This window comes from Juglans regia, chromosome 3 (genome assembly GCF_001411555.2).
Source record: "Juglans regia cultivar Chandler chromosome 3, Walnut 2.0, whole genome shotgun sequence".
In the NCBI taxonomy this organism is placed as follows: Eukaryota; Viridiplantae; Streptophyta; class Magnoliopsida; order Fagales; family Juglandaceae; genus Juglans; species Juglans regia.
Window position 1 is genome coordinate 3,828,435 of NC_049903.1, and position 26,644 is coordinate 3,855,078.

Genomic DNA, 26,644 nt, shown 5'->3' on the forward strand with positions numbered 1-26,644 from the left:
AATATATATATATATATATATTTATATATGCATGCAGGTATATCGTCTACGTTAGCGAGTGAGAGGTAGAGAGATGGAAGGCTGGAAGCCGATGGAGAAATTGAAGCCTGAACGAAAAATGAACCCATCATAGAAAGTAGAAACCATTGTGGCTCCTTCTTTTTTTCAACTAAAAATAATTAATTATTTTAGTTCAAATTAGTTGGGATCATTTTCACTTTTTTTATCACGTTGGCTGAAAAAATGTCAAATACTTTTTTGAGCAAAAGTGTGAAATATTTTTATTTATGTTATATCAGTTTGGTTTTATCGCAAACTGGGAAGTGGAGAAAGAAAATCTTATGGCAGAAATTTTAAAATTCGAATTAAAAAAAAATGATAAAATGAAATGGATAATTAATACGTATAATATTGTGCATTAAATTATATATAGCATTACTCAAAATAGAAAAATAAAATACATGTGTTATAAAAATAAAATACTCAAGAGAAATGTGCAGCCTATAAAAAGATTTTACAAAAAAATTTTAAATTGATATAGATGTAGTATAACATAATACGTTATATTGTAAAACTCTTTTTTTCTTATTATCAAAACTTTTTTTTATTATAGAGCAGATATGATGAGTGACATTTTTTTTTTAATAAAACAACAAACCTTCATTTAAAAAGAAGATAAAGAACATAATCCAACACAGTATAATTACATGGCAGCATCTATCATAACTCTAGAATGAATAAATTATGGACAGGCATGCCACCATTGTAACGTATCTTCAATAAAGCAAGCATGGCTTGCAAGATGGGCAGCTACGTTTCCTTGACGACCAACCTGACATACATCATATGAGCCAAACCGATGAAGAAGATATAGATTAATATCTTTAGAACTAATAGTTTTAACAATAATTAAAGAATCTCCTTCCAAAATTAGATTAGTCACACTCATATACAAAATTAATTGTCAATCCTTTAAAGCTACTAAAGCGTCAATATTATTAACTTTAAAAATACCCTTGTTTCTTACAACTTGAAGCCATCGAAACATTTCCATGATCATCCCATAGGATGACTCCAATATTAGCCGACTCAGAAGACTGAAACAACGCACCATCAAAATTAAGTTTCACCATACCTTGAGAGGGGCTTTCCACAAGAGCAACTTTTCTATACTTACCACTATTTGCTAATTCTTCACATTAAAATAACTCTCAACGTACGCAAGACAATTATCAATTACTTATAAAAGAAAGCACTCGGAATTCTGGAACATCTTAAGGTTCCTATATTTCCATATATCTCATGAAATGGTAAGGAAAATAGAAACTAACTTTGGATCAAACTTCAATAAAAACTATACCAGCTCTGAAAATTGCCCAACCTGCTTTAAATAAGATAAAAGCTGTGGACATCAGATGATGTTTGTAAAACTGGACAGCCACAAAGAGAATGGTAACCATCTTCCACAAACAACTTACAATGATCACAAACAACTAATGGAATAATCCCTCTCCTCAATAAATTATGTCTTGTAAAAAGGCTATATTTACACGCCCTCCATCCAAAATTCTTAACTTTATTAGACAACTTTAAGTTCCAAAAATTTCTCCATAATCCCTTAGCTTCATCTGCATGAGAACTTTCATCTAACTCCTCACATAGCTGCTTTGGCATTAGAAAACAGCTCATTATATAAGTTGGTAAGGCTTGGACTACTGCTTTAATCAATATCTCCCTACCAGCTTGAGAAAGTAGTTGTTCATTCCACCCCTATAATTTACCCCACACCGTTTCTCGCAAATCTTGGAAAGTAGCACTCTTAGATCTCCCCATAAATTAAGGAAGTCCCAAATATCGAGAATGGTGTTGTAGTGAAGAAACATTCCAAATAGACACTATAGCATTAACCTTTTCCAAACCTACATTAGAACTCATAAGCAGCTCCGTCTTATCCAAATTCAATTGTTTTCCCGAAGTAGTTTCATATGTAGCCAATAGTTGTTGCAAAGCTTTATTTTCAAAATGAGTGACTTGACAAAATAGTAAGCTATCATCTGTAAAAAACAGATGACTAACCGCTGGAGCTCGAGAATAAACCTTAACTCCAATAATCAACTGGTGACTCTCAAACCTTCAATGCATAAAACAAATAAATAAGGTGATAAATAATCCCCTTACCTCAATCCCTGGGTTGTAACAAAAGATGAGGTGGGAACTTCATTCAATAACACCTTGTATGAAACTGAACCGATACATGATAGGATTAAACCCACCCAATGATGATTAAATCCAAGTTTCAACATAACTTATTCCAAAAAGCACCACTCTACTCTATTATAAGTCTTACTCATGTCAAGTTTCACTGACATAACACCCTTGCGGCCTCTTTTTCTGTTCTTAATAGCATGAATAGATTCAGAAACAACCAACACATTATTTGTAATAAGGTGACCTGGTACAAAAGCAATTTGACAATTTGAAACTACCTGTTGTAATATAATTTTAAGCCTATTAACAATAATTTTAGCAATAATCTTATACACCACATCACGTAAGCTAATAGGCCTAAAATCCTTCATATTTTCAAATTTCTTCTTTTTTGGAATAAGAACCATGCATCCACCGAAATGACCCATGAGATAAATAGGATAAACAGACTTTGTCACCAAATTCCCCACTGTAGACCAATATTTCTGAAAAGATAAAGGAGACATACCATCAGAACCCGGTGCCTTCAAAGGTTGCATATGAAATAATGTAGATTTGACCTCCTCTTCAGAATATGGCTTCATTAGCTCCTCATCCATAGCATCAGTTACTTTCAATGGAATAGCATCAACAATAGCCTCCATATGACAGGGATTAAAGCTAGCGAACAGTGCCTTAAAATAATCATTGACAACCTTTTTCCATAGCTAGCCCCTCATGCCAAACACCCTTATCATCCCGTAATTAAGCAATATAATTTCTAGCATTTCTTTGTGAAGTTTTTCTATGAAACAATTTTGAATTCTGATCACCCAAAGCCAACCATAACACACAGGATCACTATTTCCAGGGGCGGAACTATGTTGTAGGGTAGCCCCCAAAAATTTTAAAAATTAGTCTTATATATTATATAATTTTAATTTTTAAGTGTAAATATTTTTAAAATATTTAAGATTGCCCCCCAACACTCAAACACAAAGTATATCACTCAAATATCTATAAGTTCATTAATATAATAGTTTTGATTTGACATCTCTATCTCTATTTATTTGCCTGTGGTGTGCATTGTGCGTTTGTTTAGTTTCATATTAATGATATCATATAAGTTTTTTTTGTCTTTCTGAGTTTACATATATAATTATACGATTTTTTTATTTTTATTTTTTCATTTGGGTTATTCTTGACTTCATTAAATTTCTTGTCTATCACCTGTACATAATCTTCTTTTACAACCTTTGAGATGTTTTTAACCACATATTAATTAGTTAACTAGCAGCTAAAAATTTCAAGAGAGTTTATTTAATAGTTAGAACAAATCTGAAAGATTCTTGCATTTGAGAGGTAGCAAATTTATCTAGTTAGATGATTGATGAGACATTTCTAGAGAGATAGAGAGTATGCGAAGAATTTATTAGTTATTCACATACTTTTTTTTATTCACTTATTAATAGTAATACAATTATACAATAAAAATTCTAACGATTTTTATATTATTAGATACTTTTTCAATTTTATTCTTAATTTATAAATTTTTCTTGAAGCTTAGAAAAATATGAGTAAATCGAGAAAAATTATATAATTTTATGACGTATGATTATTTTTTTATATAGTCACGTGCAAAAAGTACGTATTACTTATGCTGACACATACCGCACACTTTGTCGATTGCCCCCTAGACACCAAATCCTAATTTCACCCCTGACTATTTCTACATTAATTCTTCCATTTCTAATAACACGTTGATATCATAACGTAACAACTGAATATAAGACCTGGAATAACCTGCTTGGGAACCACAAGTAGCACGAGATAACTCCGATCTTTTATTTTTCAACTGTGAATTCATATCACCAAACTGAACAACACTCCACACTTTCAAATCACGTCGACATAATGAAATTGCAGCACACAAATCATTCACAGCATCAACGCAATTTGCTTCTCACCATGCATGAGTAATAGTTTCTACACAACCCTTATTCATGCCTACCCACATTGCCTCGAACCGAAATGATCTTCTCCCTCTTCGAAAATGTTCAACAGAACCAACAGTGTTTAATAACATGCATTGGTGATCATAATGCGATGTAAGAAAATTATTTACTGTACTTCTCCCTCACGTAAGTTTGACCAAGTAAATAAAGAACCATGCATCCGAATCAGTCCCTTTCAGACCACAGAATCTATTGCATCCCAAAAAGCACGCATTTGACCACCCATACGATCCCTGCCCCCTCTTTTTTCAGCATTCAAAATAATCTCATTAAAATCACCAAAGACCATGAACCCAACCGGACAATTGTTTCAATAAATTCCAAACTGAACATCTTTGACTAACCACAAGGTGTCCATATACTGTTGTAATTCTACTTTTTACTAGAGTGCCCCAATCCATAACCCAAACATCAAAATTATGCTTAGAGTAAGATAATAAAGTTAAATACTCATAAATAACGTAAGATAGTAAGATCCAATTTATATATTTATTTTTTCTAATTGAAATGAAATTCTAAAAACTCTTTATGCATGAGTGCAACGGGATGAGTTGTGACCGTAAATGTTTTTTTTTTTTTTATATCTATCTACGTGGGATTTTTTTTTTTTTTTTTTTGAGGCATTTTACATTGAATGAACTAGCAAAGGTCAAATCATACTAATTGTAAAACTATTACAAAAATTATATATTTATAATGAATCACGATCTTTTAGAGCCAAGTGGTCATAGCAAGCATCTATCCCATCGATGAAACTTAGCCATACATGCATGAGAAACAAACACACTCCATTAACTCCTCACTTTTCAAGAAGAAACAGCATTTCATTATGGCGGAGAGCGCTTTAGGTATGGCAGCCTCATGACTTGGCTTTTGTTTTTAGGTTAAGGGTTCCTTTTTTTTGTCTTTTTTCTTTTGTTTTAAGGGTAGTTGGTGCTTAGGCTGTGGTGTTTTGGCTTATTCAGTGAGGTTTGGAGCCTTTTCAATGCTGAACTAACGTCTTCTCTGTTAACACGTTAGCACCAAATGAGAATGATGATGACCCACCATACTAATAATAATCATATATATATATATATATATATATATGTATGTATGATGATGAATGATAGAACTCTCCACCACATTTTACAAGCTGCAAGAGAAGATAAAACAAATTAAGAATATAATATTAATTCGAATTAACCTTTTGCTCGAAAGTGGCAGGAAGTAACATGGCTTGCAAGGGCAGACAACATGAAGGTAGAACACGTATATATCGTCGTCATCTGCACTTTGCGTTTGTATTAATGCTGTATATTTATTTCAGTTAAGTTTTTTTAATAAATTGCGCAATGGTTTTGACACAATTCGTTTCTTCAGAGGAGATTTGCTAAAATGGCAACAATGATTAAGAATAGAGAAAAACTTGGTTTTACCGTCAGCTCTGATCCACATTTAAAGCTATATATATGTTCAATTATGATCTAACCCCTGCATGCATGTTATTTTTAAGCCAAATAGGACCTCTCTCCTTTTCTTTTTCCATTTTTCTAATTAATCCCTTGAGTTAATTCCAAAGGAATCAGTGCCTTGGCCTTAGTCTTAAGAACCCTACACGAAATTCAGGTAGATTACAAGCAAAAATGATATGTTTTATTTTCTATTATTGTTCACAGGTGGTGTGCTCTGTGTTGTTATGTTGATGCCCAAAATGGGCATAAAAATAATTTCAGATATAAAGGAGAGATACGAGGAAAGAAAAGAGTCATAGCACTCAAGTTTTTAGTGGTCTGTTTCTATTGGCAAAAAGAAAGAAGTTTTCCACTAAACTGGATAAGGATGAACAAAAAGGATTCTATAATAGATGAGGAATATGCAAGGCAATTTTTTTTTTTTTTTGGTCTGTCTCAATACGGCAATGCTTCCAGCCCAAACTATAAATGAAACCCACTTGCTTTTCAACCTATTATGTATTGATATTTAAACTATAAATTATCACCAGGGCACGACGTTTATGGTGCAGATGACAATTTAAGACTGGAGTTTCAACTTCTTGAATTTAAGAGCAAGAAACAAAGATGATTTTAGAGGATTTGTATCTCTATAAATGGCAGTAGCTACTAGCCATCAATATTACTCAATGTGTATGGGTTAAATTAGCTCCTATAATTTAGCCTCGAGATAAGATCGAAAATCAAACTAAAAGATAAAACCAAGAAGAGATAAGATAAATTGACTCAGACTCCTAAAAGTAAAGAAACTCAGGCTTTTAAAAGAAAAAAGTTTCACAAGGTAAGTTAAACTTAATCACTCCAAGAAAATAGATCTCTATATAATGAGAAGATCCCCTACAAATATGACGGACTCTCCCCAAGCTCTCAACACAAAATATAGCTACAAAAGCTCCATACGTCAAACTCCACAACACATAGCGACTTCAAAGGATCTCCCCTAAATTTCTCCATTGTATTGTAAGATATGTAAGATCATGAGAAATTATAAAATCACTCATTATAGTGGATTTCGCCCCCAAACAACCCATGGACGTAGGAATTATGCCGATCCATATAAATCTATGTGTCTCTCTTCATTTACTTTTATTTTCTTATTTATTATTTATGTTATGGATAAACGCAAAGAACACCGTATCAAAACCCAAATCATCATCGTGGCTGGGGATGATTCTTTCCTCCCTTCTGATTTGTTGTGCAAATTAAGACATTAACAGTTGGCGTCGTCTATGAGATCGATTAATCTTCTGCACCGGAATTGAGAAAAGGTTATTCTCCAACTCACAAGACCATCTACAAAAGTTCCGATAAGTTTTTCCACTTTTTACCTTTTATTTTTATTTTACTAATACCTGCAAAAAAGAAAAAAAAAACTCCAAGGGCATGTGCAAGATGCATGATTCGTACTGTACTTGTAAGGCACGAGTTGTGCACGTGATACAAACTGTGCATGGCACGCACAGTGGGCATGACAGGCACACATCACCTTACACCTAATGGCCTTAGTCGGCGGGCACGAGGGCCCGACACCTCCTCTACTAGGTGAAGGGAAAGGTCGGTAGCCCAGTCGAAAAACCAGATGGAGCTGTCGGGAGCTTTACCACCTACTTCTCGCCTCTGCAAGCTCGAAAACAACCTGGAAAGTCCCCACCAACAATCTGTGCGCTAAGTGAAGTTGTCGACGGCCACCACATGGCTACCGGCGCTTTCTGTCACTAACGATATGCTCCCCAACCACGAAGGCTTTGTTCGTCGCCATTCCTTGCCACCACCATCGATGTTCGACACGGGAGCAGCTTAATGCCTCTCCACTATGGTGAGAACGCCTCTTGCCATGAACCTCAACTCAGCTGTACACACCCGCACGACATTGCTAGGTGATCAGCATGCACGACGTCGATTCACCAACTTTTTCCGCGGACACCACTGCGTCCCTGACCCCACAGAGAGCTTGAACACATTGCACCAAGCCTGTGAAAAGTTCAGCTGTAAAGCCTCCTCCATAGCCCCACCCATCGTGGCGCTCCTAGACCCAGAAGTCGCCAACAAGCTTGACCACTGGAAGCTAACCGAGGCGCAGTTCGGCCGTGCCATGTACGTGAAACCAAAGCCAAACCAACGGCCAAGGCCCTACCCACGAAGCAAGATGCAACCAAGAGTCTCACGACATCGCCCGCCACCTCATCCAGTAGCATGGTCTAAGCACGACCATCACCCTTGATGGCCAGAAAGAGGCGGTAGGAGTCCTCCCGCAAGATCCTCGCCACTATAGGAGTCCTCGCCAAGTTCAAGTGTCACAGCCCCACAAGCTCAACAGTAGTTTCTGTTGCCAGCGCATCAACACCGAACCACCGTAGAGCTCCTCGCCACCTCCACTACCTGTGACAACACCTCTCCACCGCTGCAAGCCTCCTCTGGCTTTGAAGCTCGCCCAGCCACCGAACGAGAGATAGAGACTACAGTCTATAGTACATGCCACCAGTGGGCTTCCATGAAGACAACAAATAGTGTGCAAGTTCACTGCCCACGCCTACCGCTCCTCGCCACTCTTATGGTGGGAAACAAGCACATAGCACCCCCAACAGGCAACAAGCATGAACCGGTACAACATCTTGCCGCCCCAGGCGACCAAGGTTTCACACCACGGGAGCTCCCCGCCTGCAATCTACACAGAAATTTGTCGCCACTTGCACCAGTGCTCGCCATAGAAGCACTTAGCTATTGTTCGCCTTGAAGCTTCCTTGCATCCTCGCCACAGAAGATGGCGGGATGACATCTTGCCAGCCTCACCCAACCAGATCACACAACCCTTGGTAGTGGACAACCACTCCAAGGCGAGCAATTGACTGTGGCGAAAAAGATGGTGATACACTTTGATCGACAATTATAATCAACTGGGAGTGATGATTCACACAAGCAAAAGAAATAGAAGAGAGAGAATCATTCAAAAACGAACAATCTCCATTGCTACAAAAAGCAGACAACTTCCTTAGCGAACAATTCCAATAAGGAAAAATGGAAAGCAGGGATAAGAATTTCTTTGGTTTGTCTCTCTCAAACATGTTATTTGAATTTCATTTTTCTACTAATAAATTTGGTTTTTGGAAATTTTCCCCACAGAAACTCATCGAGGTTCCACGAGAATCCAAGTGGCTACACGCTCGGGAAATATATTTCGCAAGAAATCGCCCGCGTGACACAAAACACCGGCTGCAAAGCCCCTCCCGAGAGCCGCGCAGGCATCTTAATCTGTTTGCATTAGACAGACCGCTAGGTATCGCGGGCATCTAAAGCCTTCATCAATGCTAAAGCATGGCTAGGCACGAGCATCTCTCGTGCCTAACCTATTTAGTTTTTTTGTGGAAACTTATAAGGGCAGACAAACTCAACCTCCCGCCACAACAATGCGATTGAGCATCCCCCCAAACACTTACAAAGACTCGCGGTGCCAAGAAAAAATGGCGCGAAAGTCAACAAATCATGCAACCCTTAAACACCAATTATGAGTACAAAGACTCGTGATGCCAAGAAAAAATGGCGCAGAGGTCAACAGACCAGACGACCCTTAAACACCAATGATGAGTACAAAAACTCGTGGTGCCAAGGAAAAAGGGTGCGGAAATCAACAGACCATGCAACCTTTAAACACCAATGACGAGTACAAAAACTCGTAGGGCCAAGAAAAAATGGCGCATAGGTCAACAGACCACGCGACTCGTAAACACCAATGATAAGTACAAAGACTCGTGGTGCCAAGGAAAAAGGGTGTGGAGGTCAACAGACCACACGACCCTTAAACACCAATGACGAGTCAAAAGACTCGCAGTGCCCATGAAAAAGGGCGCGGAGGTCAAGAGACCACATGACCCTTAAACACCAATGACGAGTCCAAAGACTCGCGGTGCCCAAGAAAATGGAAAGGTCAGGAACCGCCCGACCCCACTCATCTCTCGCCGAGGGTCAACAGGCAGGACAAATTATCAAACTACCCAACCCCCCTCGTGACAAACCAACAGGCGAGAAAAGTCAAGGACTGCTCGACCTCCCAAACGCCTAGCAGGCAGACAACTGCCCAACCTCTCTCATATGGATAACAATATAAGCACAACATCTTCTCCAGCAAACACCGAGTGTTTACGCTCACGCCACAACCACCGCCAGCAAACCACCTTCAGGAATAAGCCACCAAGCTCCACAACCGCATCGCATGGGTTTCCTTCGGGAACGAGTCGATTGGCTCAACAACCGCCTAATGTGGATCCAGGGAGTCGACGGGCTTCTTGACCACTTAAGCACAGGTTACTACCAACAAACAACAAAACGAGAACACCAACAACAATTTACACTAATAGGGCAGAAAATCCACTACTACCAACAAAAGCAAAAATGATCACAAAAATATACACAAATAAACAAACTTAAAATCAAGTTTTATGCTCACACCTAATGTGGTTGAGTGCATTTTCTGCCAAAGCAGAGCTCCACGCTCACATTTAATTCGGTTGAGTACATCTCCCGCTAAAGTAGAACTTCATGCTCATACCTAATGTGGTCAAGTACACCGCATTCCTATCTTCCCAAACTGAGCTCTTCACCGCTTAGCACAAAACAAATAAAAAATTAAGAAACAAACAGAAAATCAGGGACCAAACAGGAAATCAAAGACTAATTTTTAAAATTTATTCTACAAATTATTGACTTAAAGATTCTCAAGGCCTTCTTGTCCAACAAATCGCCCTTAAGAATCTCGGGTATCTATAAGGGTCAAATTAGGAACCTATAATTTAACCTTAAGATAAGGCTGAAAATCAAGCTAAGAGATAAAACCAAGAAGACATAGGACGAATTGACTCAGACTTCTAAAAGAAAAAGACTTCACAAGACAAGTTGGACTCAATCATTCTAATGTATTAGACCTCTATATAATGAGATCCCCCACAAATTTGACAAACTCTTCACAAGCTCTCTACACAAAATATTGCCACAGAATCTCCATATGCCAAACTTCACTACACATAGCGACTCCAAAATCTCTCCCCTAAATTTCTCTATTGGATTATGAAATATGTGAAGTTATAAGAGATTATAAAATCACCCATTATAGTGAATTACGCCTCCAAATAACCCGTAGACGTAGACATTATGCCGAACCACGTAAATCCTTGTGTCTCTCTTTATTTACTTTTATTCGCTTATTTATTATTTATGTTATGGATGAACATGAAGAACACCATATCGAAACCCAAATCATCATCATGGGCCGAGGATGATTCTTTCCTCCCTTCCGGTCTGTTATGCAAATTAAGGCATTAACACAGTGCGTTCGTATTTTCAATCCTAATTCCTTCCTAACGCTCAAGTGACTGCATTAGCAAGACCAAGGGTACACATATTTTCAGTGCATCAGACGTACCGATTCAAAAACCAAATCGGAATTTGCTTCTTCTGCATAAAAAGGTAACATTTATCCATAAATGCATTGTTTAACACCAAATACATATATTTTTGTAATTAATGGTGTGAACCTCAATTATTTTACACAAAATAAATCAGTGGAATGTCACTTGCCAAGGAAGCATTATCAGTTTGGCAGATTATGATTTAGAAGCTTAGCTGCTTCAACAATGTGGTATAGAATCAATCAATGTGATGCAAATGAGTGAAAGAATGTTTTGTATAACCCCTATTTTCGGCACTTGTCTTAATGCATATCACCTCTTCAATAGCTTTAGTACATCCCCAACCAGGTGCAGTGATCCAGTGACAAGAACCTGTAAATCAACAATAAGCATAATGATCAGGTGTTAGCATGAGTATCTGTCAAGACACATGCCGGCTGTGTACTATTATCATAAAGTGGCATATCCTTGACATTCTTGTTTATGAAAAAGTTTATGATAAATTGAAAGACACTTCAATTTCTGCAATTTTCTAAATTTTATTCCGATCAAAGAAGAGTCGAGGGAACTTTCAGGACCAATTTCCTAACCCACATCCTCACGATCCCCTATGCTGCCTAGGTCATTCCAACATCAAAGTTAAAAACTTAAAATAAGAACAGGTTGCTATTAATCTTACCTGAACTTTCATGGACGGGTTTTCTTTGACAAAATCCCGCAGCCATTTTATTGTCAATGGCAATGAAGGCATTACTGCACTGCAAGCAAAATAATTATCCTCGGGACTACAATGAGAAGCATCCTCATAAAGAAATTCATGAGGTGTTAAAATTGTTGCATTGTCCATCCTTGCACCCTTGTCATGAAAAGTACCTACTTCTGCATGTGAACAGAACAACAGCATGCCGGTCAGATCAATCCTTTCAAGTGAATGTGTACCTCAAACCCAACAAACAATATATTTACAGCTGATGATTTAAAACAATATTTACAAAGGTGCTGGCTATACATTATGGTTTAGCCTCTAAATATGCCAAGCACCTCTTTAGCAAGTGAGCGCTGTTCAAAGAGACATAATTAATTTACCCCTTCCACATCTCTTGTTGAATTTGGTTTTTTAGAAAGAGGGACGGTACCCCCAATTCTATTGATAGCCCTCACTATCTCTTGTTGAATTTATATGGCTACAAATAAAGAAAGATTACACAAGTTAATTTCCAATGATACCTGATGGAGAAAAATGAAGCAAAACTGTCGACCTGTTAAACAAACACCCAAGCTTAAGAGTAAGCAAAAAAGATGAGGCATACCTTTCCCATGAATAATCTTCTCCCAAAGTCTCTGGAGGTAGAATTGCCAAGACAAATCCCTGCCACAGACATCTGAAGGAATGACTGAGGCACCAGAAGTGACCTTGTTATATGTTGACATACTTGGGACAAAAAGCGCTTTTGCAAAGTAAGTTCCTGCACAGAATCATATATAATCCTCAATACATGCTTGTAAGTCTCATGACCATGCAGAATTATTTTTGGAAAGAAAAATAAGACTATGTTTTCATGCAGCCATTTCTTGGCAGGAAATCTGAGAGTCAAAAGACCACCTCATTTATCTTGAGTCCATGTGCCAATGGTCTTTGAGCGGGTGAGATCTTGGGTTCCAGTGCCACGAAGTGCATGAGTTACTTACAGGAAAAGGGAAAAAAGGTAGTCCAAGCCGTTGAAACAACAGAAAGTTCTTTTCCATAGTGCAGAATGGTGCATGTGAATTAACAGACTTGATTCTTTTACTGTTTTATGCCACAACTTTATTTATTTTATATCGCTTAGTTTTGCTTTCAAAGAACCAAATAGAGTTCTAGTCATTATAAAGACGAGTGTTGATTCACATGATTTTTCCAAATGGAATCAGATAAATGCCACTAGCACTAGGATGAAGTGATGTGATTTAAAATTTAGTTTTTCTTTTTTTCAAGGCATAGCCATAATTGAGGTAAGGATATGATATAAGGATTAGTAAGTAGACTTACAACAAGAGATGTAAATTAAGGTAGATGAGAAGAAGCTTTGCATACGATTAAGCAAGTATATCTATATATGGAGCAAACTAATAGAACAAAACTCATGTGGCCAACTCTGCTTAGAAGTCTGTCGGGCTGTACTCAGCAATACCTGAGGAAGCACATGTGCTCACAAGCCGTGGAAGCAGAATCTGAGGGTCTCTCACATCCATGCAATTGAACAACAGAATCTACAATAAGTTATAATCACTGCATTAGAGGAGCCAATTAACGTCCATCATAACCCATTTAGAAATGGACAAAAGTATCCGTTGATAAATATGCAACCTGGTCACCCTAACCTGGTCATCCATTGATATTATGGAATTTTACCTGCTGTAATTGTTTTTCGGACTCCTTCATGCTCCCAATTTCTTGCTGAATATGACCATTCCCCCAAACCTCCTCCAAATCTTCAACCTTAAATGAAGAAGATGATTTATTGTTTCCTTTCACAGCACTAGAGAACCACTTGGCACAAACTTCCATGCTTTCGGGACTGTGAGCCCCATCCAAGTAGAAGATCAGATCTCCACAAGAACTTGAAGACAATTTTAATGTATTATTGGATTCAGAGTAAGTATCATAAACAATCTGAGCCCTCCCGGAAATTTGTGCAGTTGAAAGACCTCTAAGAAAAGACACCGGCAGATCTGCTTCCTGTGTATCCAGATTTTGTATTCCACACAGTTTAAGACAGGAAGACAAAGGAGAAAGGAAAAAAATTCTTAAACCTTGGAGTACTGATGTGAAAAGGCAGATTACTCTAAAAAAGTGCCCAAATAACTACAAAATAATGTAATGAACACACACTGAACAATATCAAAACATCGCTTTACCCTCGATCACTTGTTTATGAGTAAAGGAGGTGCCATTTGGCCCAAAGACCATTGGTTTACATGAACTAGTCGACACCAGAAATATCCTCTTTGTGCTCTTATGAAACCAAAGTTTCTGGCTCCAGTCCACTCAAAAGAAAAATACTCCCTATCTCTCTACCCATGTGTCATGGACTGGGGAACACATAAAGATAAGGATATACCTAAAGGCAAACACAATTAGACTAATTAGAGTGTTTTATTTGTTATATGTTTAACTAAGTCTCTCTTTGGACGACAAGGGATCTCAAAGACCGTTCAAACGCAACATATCTTTTAATTGGTTGAACCCCGTTATATATTTAACTAATTCTACAACATTCCACTACTCTCTCACGATGAAAACCTAGAATCATTCTGTGAGTTTGCAAGCATGGAAATGTATCGAGATATTGTTTGCATGCAAAGCAAAAGACAGTTGCAGATGAATTTCAACCAACATTTTGGAATAGCTTTTCCCAATTCCCTGTTCTTTGAAGCCAACATTTGCAAAGGGAAACAGCAAGACCAGCATTAATGAACTGATGATCACCAGACAAGCTTAGCTTCAACCCATCCAAATTTTTGTTTTCAAGAGGTGCCGCTACTTTCAATGGAACCTGCAATTGATAAGAATGGATCAATCAAGTACATCACTATCAATTCACCAGCCCATGAAGGAGTATGTGGTGTGTTCACGTGTGTTTTTGAGTGCTAATTCAATTCACAGTAGTGCTCCTAACGTTGTTCAAATCCACATTCAATAGCAGGTGCATGTGTAAATATTAAACCTAGACTAATTATATTATTCTTATTTCTGGTATGAAATATGCTAATAGAATAATGAAAAAAATATATGACAGACGATAGTATTGTATCTTCTGAATACGATAGTACAATTTTAGTATTCTTGCCTCTTAATCTATCCTGTCTAAACATTATAGAATATGAAAGGACATAGTTCTCTTAGATGACTGGACTTCTCAAAGGATCAGACTTCTATAAAGCATACGCCTATCCTACTTCTTCCAACTCGAAAGTAACTATAATGTTGGAACAGATCTGGATACCTCAATGTATATAGGCTCTGGAATTTATTGTATTCTAACTGAATAAATATTTTGCCAGAATAACTATATGCACATGCGTTTATAACTTACAAATACTAGAACACAATCACATTCAAATAAACAAAGAAAACAATTTATTCAGATTATATTGGCACAAAAAACAGGACCAAACATGCTAAAACAGGATTAGATTCAGAAATTGGTTCAATCTGCCTAGAAGAAGATAGTTCTCTGGTCTAGAGTGAAACCAACTCAAGAATTGTGAATACATGATTTATTGTTTACCCACAAAAATAACAAGCAGGTCATGTCAAGGCAAGAAAAAGTAATTTCAACAACACATTACTGCAAAAGCAGGCACTTGAAAAGAAAAAAAAAAAAACATAAGATTAGACCTTTAACATGATCTTTTTCAGGAAATGGGCTAAGGAATATGACTACCTTCAGCTCGTGAGCCCTCTGCAAAATAGCATCCATTGCTTCAGAAAGTTGGGGCACAGTGAATGCAGGAATTTGAGGCTTCAGGAGCAGGGAAGACATCAATCCAATTCAGAAAATACTTGTAAATGAAAACTGCCACTTTGAATAATCAAAACAGAGATATTGCAATAAATTACCCATTATTAAAGAAAGCCAAATACTTTATAGTCTGAGTTGCTTAAAGGAGTTCTATACCTTGAAGATTCCAGCCTTGTGTGAAGCTATCTCTCCAAGAGTATTTCCTGCATGTTGTTCAGTTATTATCAAACTTAAGCTTCCAGATACACCTTTTCTCAATTTCTAAAATTTTAATGCACTGCAGCTATGGAAACATTAAACCAAGATACCAAAAGAAAAATAGTTTAAGTCAAACGGGATATTAGATAACAAACACATCACAAACAAAATACTAAAATTGGAAGTAATAAGTTTCCCATATATTGGACATTGAGTGAGAACCATGTCTAAAGAAAACAGAAAACAGCACAATTGTTGAGTTGTGTCTAAAGAAAATTAGAAAGCACGCACCCAAGGTCTCTGTATGATCCATCCCCAGAGAAGAAATGCCACAGACAACAGGCCTTTCAATCTGCATGGCTTATCATCAATCTTCATTACAATCATAGTTGTTTATGCTTGCAAGACTTTCATATAAATGCTAAAGTAAAGACTCAAATTTTTGTTTATTATAATGCCTTTCTTGGACTTTTGAAATTTAGATAAGTAAAAGACATTTGATAAAAGGTAAAACTAGAACTTTAAAAGCATTGAAAAAAATCAGGGTAATTCTACAAATGATATTTACTACTTTTGCCCCTGTAAAAAAAAAACATACCACATTTGTTGAGTCCCTCTTACCCCCAAGACCAACTTCAATAATAGCAACATCGACCTACAGACAGGAACTATTTTCAGTGCCAAAATTATCCCCAACACAATAATTCAAGAACACCTGAAAAAGTCATAATTATTCAATAACTATCCCCAAAAAGAAAAGTTAATATCTATACTTCCACTCAAAGCTCAATAATAGATTCTAACCTCAAACTTGCAACTTATTTGAAGAGACCTAACAAAAGAGTTTTCCAAACTTATACCACCCCTACAAAACTTGGGCACTAATTGTTTTTGACAAGAAAAACCTCAAGCACAAATTAAAATTACTAATTCACAAATCCCTACAATTAACTTTCCTCTTCCCTCATTAGAACAAGATAGAAAAGCATGCATTGCAACTGTTAACCACTCAAATTTGGAACCAAGAAAATAGATAAGCTTCAATGGAAACCAAAGGATCCATGGCTAACCTTTTCACATATAAATATCTTGAAAGCCAAAACAGTGAGGAACTGGAATAACGGAGGCATTGGCAGGTGCTCTGTAACCTTTTCCTGCAAATTTTGACTTCAAGAATCAAAAAAGATGCCATTTAGGAGTTTTTTTTTTTAAGTGGAAAGAGGCATCAATGATCAATCACATGAGTTGCAATACACCATCCAGAAGTGACCACAATAGGTAATAATGTATGGTGCATTACACAAAATTGTGAATCTATATTTCAAAAACAGGGTGTCTGAACATCAGCTTTCAGTTTCTAAAGTCCACTCAAAGAGAACAATATAATCTTCGAAGATAATCTGGCTTATTGATCTTCTTATGATCATATAAAGTACAAAATTATACCTTCAATTGGTTCCAACAATCCCAAAAATACAGAAGAAACTTATCTTCGGATATGTCCAACCTACAGAGGCAATCAAAATCAGATATATATAAATACTAATTCAGCAGAGAGTTTTCATATCAACCATTAAGGATGATAGAGACATAAAGATAGCAAGGAACAATTTTTGCAGAGAAAAATGGTCTTAGACTCCCATATATTTATGAGGATTGGTTCACACTGTTTCCCATTCACAAATAGAGAAAGCCTTGCATCAAAGTAAAGTTATTGGATCCACTTTCCCCTGTAGGTTACTTGGCAATCCAAATCCATCCATGTATGTGGAGATGCTGAAATGGCATGCTCAAGAGACCCGATGGAATAACTGATCATGTAATGATTTTATAGAACACCTTTCCTTCGGTCAACAGCCGAAATAAACAAATGAAGCCATGATATCCATAAAATTTTCAAAATCTCCTCCTGCTTTAAACTTCTAAAAATGCATGCGAATGAAATAACTCCATGGTTATTTACATAGCGATAAAAGGTCCAAAATTATTTCTAGCCAAGTAGCCTTTTGTTTTCTTGTACTCCACAAATTAGGATACCTGGAGAATTTCATAGGTGATAGTGATCCATCTTGTTACAGACTTCCAAGTATAGTACACCAAAGATATATAAAAGAAAAAAAACAGTCTATCAATCAATTTACTGCAACCCATTGCATTTCTTACTGATAAAGAAAACTTCTAGGATGGGACAGTTCAAGGGCGTTGATATCATCAATGCAGATACCATTCCACACATAATCACAAAGTTGATAGCAATGATTCATTTGAACACTTACCCATTGATACGAAATCGTTCTCTCACGTCAATTAAGTGAGGAGAGGTGAAGAGTCCAGTTTGAAAACCGCACTCCCGTAGAATAGCCTCACAAAATGTGCATGTAGAACCCTGAAATGTGAATCCAATAAGCAAAAAATAACATTGAGAAGAAAGCATACTCAAATATTAGTTCTCATCTGATATTACTTTCAAACCAAGGAGGTCAAACTGCAGTATAAATACAGATCATAGCATCTTATCATCTAATATCTTTGAAGCTTCTGTCACTTTTATGCTTTATCCATGTCAAACAACCACACATTTTTTTATCAGTATGTGAAACAACCATACATTTTTTTCATCCTTTACAGAAGGGATAACAATGTTGGACATTATCTATAATAAAGTTCAACAAAATAGTAAAGTAAGCTCAGAATTTTATAATGACAGGTCTCAAGCCAATCTGCCCTAGCAAGAAGCTATTGTGGGATAAAATAAATAGAAGAGTACCTTCCCCTTAGTTCCAGCCACATGAATTATTTTGAGCCCATCTAGATGCTCCTCCAAGCCAAGAATCTGTACAGAAAAAGAAGCATCGTATCTTTCCATCTCTAAGAAATTCTATTTAACAAAAAAATTATTCAGATTGATGAAGAATGGAAAAATCAAAGTTCAAGGACCATTTTCTATTCCTAAAACAAGAAAGCTTCAAAAAAAAAAAAGATGACAGTTAAGATATTGGAAATCATCAGCCACATAAACTTATGCAGGTGGAAGTTGACCAACAATGTACATCACGTATATTGCTAACCTAAAAAAGGCTCATGGAAGTTACAACGTACAGCATTCTAAATGTAGTCGACCGAGAGAGAGAATGAATTCGTATTTTCATTTACATTCAACATCCTATACATACTACATACAAATGACCATTGTATACTCATGAACTATACTAATTACAACCATGTCCTCTAACACTCCCCCTCAAGCTAGGGCATATATATCATATAAACCTAGCTTGGAACAAATAAACTTTAACCGACTACAACACAATGGTTTGGTAAACATATCTGCAAGTTGATCAGCAGACTTCACAAAGGGTGTAGAAATGTCACCACTTAGTATCTTATCCCGAATGAAGTGACAATCAATCTCAATGTGTTTAGTCCTCTCATGGAATACAGGATTAGATGCAATATGCACTGCAGCTTGGTTATCACAAAATAACTGAAGAGGGACAGGAGCTGGAAACCCAATCTCTTGAAGAAAGTGTTGCAACCATGTTAGCTCACTAGTAGTGTGAGCCATTGCTCTGTATTCGGCTTCTGCACTAGACCGAGCTACTACTGTTTGCTTCTTACTCTTCCATGTAACCAAGTTACCTCCTACAAAGGTACAATATCCAGTAGTCGATCTTCTATCTGAAGGAGATCCAGCCCAATCAGCATCTGAAAAAGCTTCAATTCTAAGGTGTCCATTTGGTCTATACAATAGTCCAAGGCCAGGAGCTCGCTTAAGATAACGAAGAATATGGATTACAGCATCCCAATGTGAGACCCTGGGCGCTTGTAGAAATTGACTCACTACACTCACTGCATAAGAGATATCAGGTCTAGTGATAGTAAGATAATTCAATTTTCCAACAAGTCTTTGATACCGACCCAGATCTCCAAACAACTCACCTTCATCTTTCAAGAGTTTACGATTTAGGTCCATAGGAGTGTCAATAGGTCGTGCACCTAACATGCCAGTTTCTTCCAGAAGATCAAGTACATATTTTCTTTGAGATAGGTTAATACCTTTTTTAGATCTACCGACTTCAATTCCAAGAAAGTACCTAAGTTTGCCCAAGTCTTTTGTCTGAAACTGATCATGTAAAAATTGTTTCAGCCTAGCAATTCCAGCTGAGTCACTCCCAGTAATTACAATGTCATCAACATATACAACCAACAAAATATGACCTGCATCACTGTGTAGGTGAAAGACCGAGTGGTCTGTTTGGCATCTATGAAGACCAAATGCTAATACAGCATCAGAGAACCTCCCAAACCATGCTCGAGGAGATTGTTTCAAACCATATAATGCCTTTTTTAATTTGCACACAGTACCTCGATACTCCCCCTGAGCAACAAACCCAGGTGGTTGCTCCATATACACTTCCTCATTTAAGTCGCCATGGAGGAATGCATTTTTAACATCCAACTGAAATAAGGGCCAATCCAAGTTAGCAGCAAGAGAGATCAATACCCGAATAGAAGAAATTTTGGCAACTGGGGAAAAAGTCTCATCATAATCAATGCCATAAGTTTGAGTGTAACCCTTAGCAACCAAGCGGGCTTTCAGACGTTCAACAGACCCATCAGAATGAAATTTGATTGTATATACCCATCTACAACCAACAAGGTGTTTACCAGGTGGTAGAGGAACAAGATCCCATGTCCCATTATGGTGAAGAGCATTCATTTCATTTTTCATAGCTGTCCTCCATTCCGAATCAGATAAAGCATCATGAACTGTCTTAGGAACAGAAAGTTTTGAAAGTTGAGAAGTAAAGCATGAAAAAGATGGAGATAAGGCATGACAAGAGACATATTTGGCAATCGGATGTTGAGTAACACAAGAACGAGTACCTTTTCGGAGAGCAATAGGTGGAGAGTCTGAAGCAGTAGGTAACTCAGGATCTGAAGATAGAGACAAGATTGGTGGAGGCATGGGAGCCGGGGGCCGCACACGACGCGAGTACACCTGTAAAGGAACAAGGGAAGGAATAGAGGAGGATTGAGTAAAAGTGGGTGAGTGTGCAGGAGAAAGGATAAGAGTAGGTAATGGTAGAGGATCACACTCAACAACTGAAGATGTTGTCGAGAAATAGGGTATGGACTCAAAAAAGGTGACATCAGCACTAGTAAAGTAACGTCTAAGAGTAGGACTATAGCAGCGATATCCTTTTTGAGTCCGAGAATAACCAACAAAGAAACACTTGGTAGCACGTGGATCAAGCTTATCAAAGCCTGGGCCAAGGTTATGAACATAGCAAACACACCCAAAGATTTTGGGAGGGAGAGAAAAAGGTGGAGACAAAGGGAACAAAGTGTAGTCAGTTAGTGGTGGTTGTGCGACGGAGCTAGTGGTGCTTGTGGTTGTGCGACGGCGCAGTGGTATCACCGTCGTTGTCTGTGGTGCTTATCGCCGGCGACGTCGTTGTCGTTGGTGGCTGGTATCTGTTTCAAGTTTTTCCAGTGACCTCAGGTGCCGTCTCCGGTACTGGACACCAGAATCAAGATCGCCGGCGTTTTCTGTGCACACCGGTGTGTCTCCCGTCGTCATCGGCTGCCGGAATCCCTGTTTATCGCCGGCGACGTCGACGTCTCGGAGTGGTTGGTGGCAGGTCTCTACTATCCTGTCCTCGACTACGTATGCCCCTAATCCGGAGTAAGGTCTTATTTCTATCCAGTATAACGTATGTTTGGTAACATGTATACGGTAAACTTATTCCTGTTTAGGATAAGTTATCCTCATTCGGGATAAGCTATTCCAGTTTAGGGTTAGTTTTTAAGCCGGTTCCGGAGATACCCGAAACGCACCCGATACAGGCCGAAACAACCCGGTATATACCCGAAACAGAGCGGTTCAGACCCGATACAGGCCGGTTCAGACCCGAAACAGGCCGATTTTGAACCGATACTTGCTTGTTTCGGCCGGTACAGGCTTGTTTTGACCAATACAGATCCGAAATTTGGGTTTTTAATCCCAATTTTTCATCCATATTTCATATGTTGTGTATTCTTGACTCCAAGTTGAATTGTTGTGATACTTTTCTCCATGACAACTAAATTTGAGTCAATGTCTCTTGCACCAAACATTAGTATGCCTATGACTTCGGTGAAGTTAAATGGAAAAAACTATATGTTGTGGTCAAAATCTGTTGAAGTGTTTTTGAAAGGCAAGGGTCTTTGTCGTACTCACTTGATTGATCCAATGCCTAACTCAGCTAGTTCTACATTTGCTCAATGGGAGCAAGAAGATGCTCAAATACTGTCCCTAATGTTGACCAGTATTGAGCCTAATATTTGCACCAGCTTAATACATTTTGACACTGCTCAAGAGGTGTGGAAGCATCTCAAACAGATGTATTCAGGTGCTGGGAACATAACCCGTATTTATGAGTTGTGTCAGCAATTCTTTGGGTTGGAACAGGGTGCTTTGGGCCTAGAAGAATATTATTCTCAAGTGATAAGCATATGTGAAGAACTCAGAATGTATCAACCTATCACTTCTGATGTTTCAAGTATGCTAAAACAACGGGAAGATTTTAATGTTGTTCGGTTCCTTGTTGGATTAAAACCTGAGTATGAGTCAGTGCGTTCTCAAATTCTGGCAAGTCCACAACTTCCTCCATTTCCTGATGTGTTCTCCCGACTTCAGCGAGCCACATTATCTGGACAAGGATCTCAGTTTTCTTCAGATCAGAGTAATGAGAGATCCGCTTTAGCTGCCTCCTATGTTGCTCCCGGTGGGCGTGGAGGCCGGAGTGGTAGAGGTGCACGTGGGGGGCGTGATACCAGAGGTAATCGCACTCGAGGTCGTGAATCTCGTAAGTGCACTCATTGTGGTCGCACTAACCACTCGGTGGACTATTGTTGGGATCTCCATGGTAGACCATCTGGATCCGTTAATCAAGCTATTTGCCAAAATGCTACATCACCGTCAACGAGTTCCGACCCGACTCCAGAGATGATTAGCATATCGAATGATGAGTATGATCAGTTTTTGGCTCGCACACGAGCGACTTCATCTTCCATAGCTACTCATGCCCATTCAGGTACAGCGTCTGCCTGTCTTGTCTCATCTACTCAAGATCCATGGATCATCGATTCAGGAGCTAATGAACATTTGACCGGTTTGTCTTATTCCTTATCTAAGTTAGATACTTTGACATCTCCAAAGAGTGTTACTCTTGCTAATGGTTCTCTTGCTAAAGTTACAGGCATTGGATCCACTAAGCTCACCGATTCTATATCCTTGTCATCTGTTCTATATGCTCCTAGTTTTCCCTTTAGTTTGTTGTCCATTAGTCAAATTACTCAAACTCTTCAATGTTCTGTGACATTTTATCCCTCTGTATGTATCTTTCAGGATCTCAAGACGGGGAAGAAGATTGGTACGGGGCATGAAGCTGGTGGTCTGTATTACCTTGATGTCAAACAGTCACCCACTCGAGCCCTCACATCCTCATCATCTGCTTTTGAATGGCATTGTCGCCTTGGACACCCATCTCTTACTCTTTTGAAACGTCAAGTTAGGAATCTTGAAAATGCATCTTCCTTTCCTTGTGAAGCATGTCAGCTTAGCAAACACCATCGTGTGTCTTTTGTACCTCGAGTTGATAATCGAGCATCTAGTTCTTTTGAATTGGTTCGCTCTGATACCATGTAGTCGACCGAGAGAGAGAATGAATTCATATTTTCATTTACATTCAACATCCTATACATACTACATACAAATGACCATTGTATACTCATGAACTATACTAATTACAACCATGTCCTCTAACACTAAACAATAATTACTTCAAACATGCAGGAACAAGTACACAAATGTTACCTTAAGATACTCAGACATTCTTTGCATTTTTCCATATTTACCACCTATAGATGATTTGTCTCCTCGATTTTTACGAGTAATGAGGGAGGAAAGTGCTTCCATGGCAGCCTCATATGAATACGAGAGAGGATGATCTTGCAAGTACTCCTTCACAACCACATTGCATTCCATTTTTTCCATGATTTGAGATGACATCTTTGCAGATCTAACACCTAATATATTAAGTCAAATGGTAAGTCTGAAAATTCAAGGTTAATCTTTTACGCAGTATAGCAACATATATTTACCACCTAATATATTAAGTCAAATGGTAAGTCTGAAAATTCAAGGTTAATCTTTTACGCAGTATAGCAACATAAAGAGTCAATTATCCAATTATATGATTCACTGCTCTCTAGATTGATTAGTATCTAATGAAGAAGCCAACTGAGATGAGCTTATATTATCTCCATTTCTTTTGGATGAACAGATTATCTAATTTCTTTCCTATTAAAGTGTTTCTTTCCTATTAATCAGATTCATGCATAGGAGTGAATATAAGGTACATGTAACTCTGAACCTACGGTTCATTTGGAATAGGGCTTACTGTTTCTAGTGAGATGACGTCCAGGCAAAGAAGCCGGCAAACAAGTTAAGCTCCATTTTCTTTTAATGGAGAATTGAAAATCTCTCTTATGAAGGGGTGAAGCTTCAAATACCCCACACTTCAGGTAATTGTTCACATAAATGAGCATCAGGAAGCATCAATCCTACAAACCATAACAGCAGTCAGTCAAAAATACCAAGATAAATTTCACAGTGGCATACTTTTCGAGGAATATAGTTGAGAACAACACTGGACTTCCGTAACAATGAGGCAAGGAGAATACAATGCCATCTAGGACACAAGACACAGCAATATCAACCCTACCCACTAAGTCACAATGTTTTTCCCTTATCCTTACGAGTTATCCATCATTCAGAGGTAAGAGAAATTGAAAAATTAAAAATTGATAGTTTCAATTATCACCATTCATGGCCTTGACAACGTCTGTGAACGACCATCATACCAAGAAAACCCTTGTAAGGTAGAGCAAATAGAACCAAGAAAATAGAAAATTTGAATTTTTAGTTTTAGTTTTATGCTCTTTTTCTGCTCATTACCCAAATATCATCATATCAATTATACTTACCCACATGATATTCCACAAATGTTTCAGAAAATATTTAATCTTTATTTTCCCCTCAATTTTTATTAATAACACCAAAAACATATTTACAGTGAATTTGAAACCGTACACAATATCTCCTGCAACGCAAATGTAGGAGTGGAAAGTCACTCCACCGCAGCAGCAGGAATGTAATTACATTGACAAATAAAAAGTACGCATCTTGCCCTCTAGTCCAATATCGAGACAGCTACTAAAGTTTTGAGCGCTAAAATATGGAAACTACAAATTTAAAAGAAACCATACAAATAAAAACACCAAATTTCCAGTACATTGACAATTTTGTAAACTAAACATCCAAAAATAGTCATAGAAGGTCCTCCTAAAACTTACATTCGAGTAAAACTTATTGAATACGGCTAAGCGACATACTTTAATTGGGATCGCTGATAAATGAAAAACAAGACACCCATCAACTTATTTCCCACATGTTTTCAGCAACCATACGTGGCATACGCACTGACACTTCCATTTCCCTTTTCTTCTTCTTTTTTTCAGTTGCTCCTCATTCTTTCATTCGATAACAACTGAGCCACAACAAAAGAAAAGAAAAACTATAACTTCACCTTTTATTTTCCTTCTTTACTATTCATCCTCCTAGAGTCTCAACACTGCATAAGACTATCAAGCAAACCCATCTTTTTTCCCCTTTGCACCGACGAAATCAACAACAAAACACCACCAAAGTACTAAACCGCCATCAGATCAAGTAAGGAAGAAAAGAACATCCCATATGGTAAACGTATGTATTGCTAATTATTACAGAGAGGGAGAGAGAGAGGGAGAGGTGGCTTACAGAGGAACCATAGGGAGTAGGCTGTGGCTTTGGGTTATGCTTGCGGGGATAATGGCGGCACTTGTTTCTCGACTTCTGTCTCCCCTCTGCTTTCTTTGTAGCCGTGGTTAACGACGTACATCTCTCTTTTTTCTTTGACGGCTACCCTCCACGTGGATTTGTCTTTTTTTATTCCACCAAAAAACTATTTTTTCAAAAATAAATTTCTTGAATTTATCATTTTATCAACTTTTGCTTTATGTTCTTCTATTTTTAAAAGAAAGGTCTCAGCATATTAATATATTATGGTGTGGAATCGGAATCGGAATCTTAAAGCCATCGTTCAATTACAACTCGATGTAGTAATTGATCGATCCAAACCCAACACAAGTTGAGATTATTTGTATTAAACAGAGAGTTTTTAATCTGTCAACACAACGTAGTCAATTATAATTCTCAAAAAGTTTTGCTGTATTTGGAAGTTGACCCGAACTTGGTGGGAATCAGGTTCAAGGATTGATTGTTTTTAACAAGAATATGTTGAAGTATAGAATGGAACCCAGGTTGGTGGGATTTGTTTAATCATCCCACCATCCAACACGTTGGTGGGATTTGTGAGTTTTACAATTCCAAATCTCGGGTTTTCATGCTTATACATAATAAACTACAAATTTGTGAACCGCACGCAACACATGCTTATATAAAACTACTCATCATTTTTGTTGTTCTTCCTAGGCCATCCCCCCCACATGGAACATGTTCCAGGTGGCATTGGCACGAAATCAGCCTTTTTCGCATATGCATGAAACCAAGTATTAGTTAATATGGGGAACTTGCTGTCAGGCATTGACATGGTACAGCTAAAGATGTGTTGAGTTGGTCAGTATGGATAGATGCATGTGCACAGGAATGCATTCCCAACAACCGTACCAAGTGCAGCATCAAGATTCGTGCGTTCCCTTTGTACTTTTTAATGGCAAAGTGATAAAAGGTTTGGTGTGAG

At 37.8% G+C, this 26,644-nt stretch overlaps 1 protein-coding gene across 2 annotated transcripts; it reads right to left on the reverse strand.

Annotated features, from left to right (window-relative positions):
* Positions 1-11,121: 11,121 nt before the first annotated feature.
* On the reverse strand, positions 11,122-25,771 carry LOC108988400 (folylpolyglutamate synthase-like). Of its 2 annotated transcripts, XM_018961653.2 has the most exons (17): positions 25,663-25,771; positions 24,245-24,407; positions 23,659-23,870; positions 18,565-18,630; positions 18,074-18,183; positions 17,244-17,304; positions 16,868-16,951; positions 16,396-16,452; positions 16,089-16,149; positions 15,756-15,802; positions 15,522-15,599; positions 14,472-14,630; positions 13,487-13,813; positions 13,266-13,344; positions 12,405-12,560; positions 11,774-11,973; positions 11,122-11,466 (listed from the first exon to the last, which is right to left on the reverse strand). In XM_018961653.2, the coding sequence occupies exons 2-17, from the start codon at positions 24,390-24,392 to the stop codon at positions 11,407-11,409; spliced, it is 1,905 nt and encodes a 634-aa protein (XP_018817198.1). In that variant the 5' UTR covers positions 24,393-24,407; positions 25,663-25,771; the 3' UTR covers positions 11,122-11,406. The 2 variants fall into 2 exon arrangements, with proteins under 2 accessions (XP_018817198.1, XP_035544391.1); XM_035688498.1 differs by lacking the exon at positions 16,396-16,452.
* Between the last annotated feature and the right edge of the window lie 873 nt (positions 25,772-26,644).

Bases quoted from the DNA above. Each gene is read 5' to 3' on its own strand.
- LOC108988400 (XM_018961653.2), bottom strand. From the start codon at position 24,392: ATGCTCATTTATGTGAACAATTACCTGAAGTGTGGGGTATTTGAAGCT. The intron at 16,453-16,867 runs GTTAGCCATGGA...TCCTGTCTGTAG, and splicing joins AGATATTTATATGTGAAAAG to GTCGATGTTGCTATTATTGA. The intron at 16,150-16,395 runs GTATGTTTTTTT...TAAGCCATGCAG, and splicing joins AGAGGGACTCAACAAATGTG to ATTGAAAGGCCTGTTGTCTG.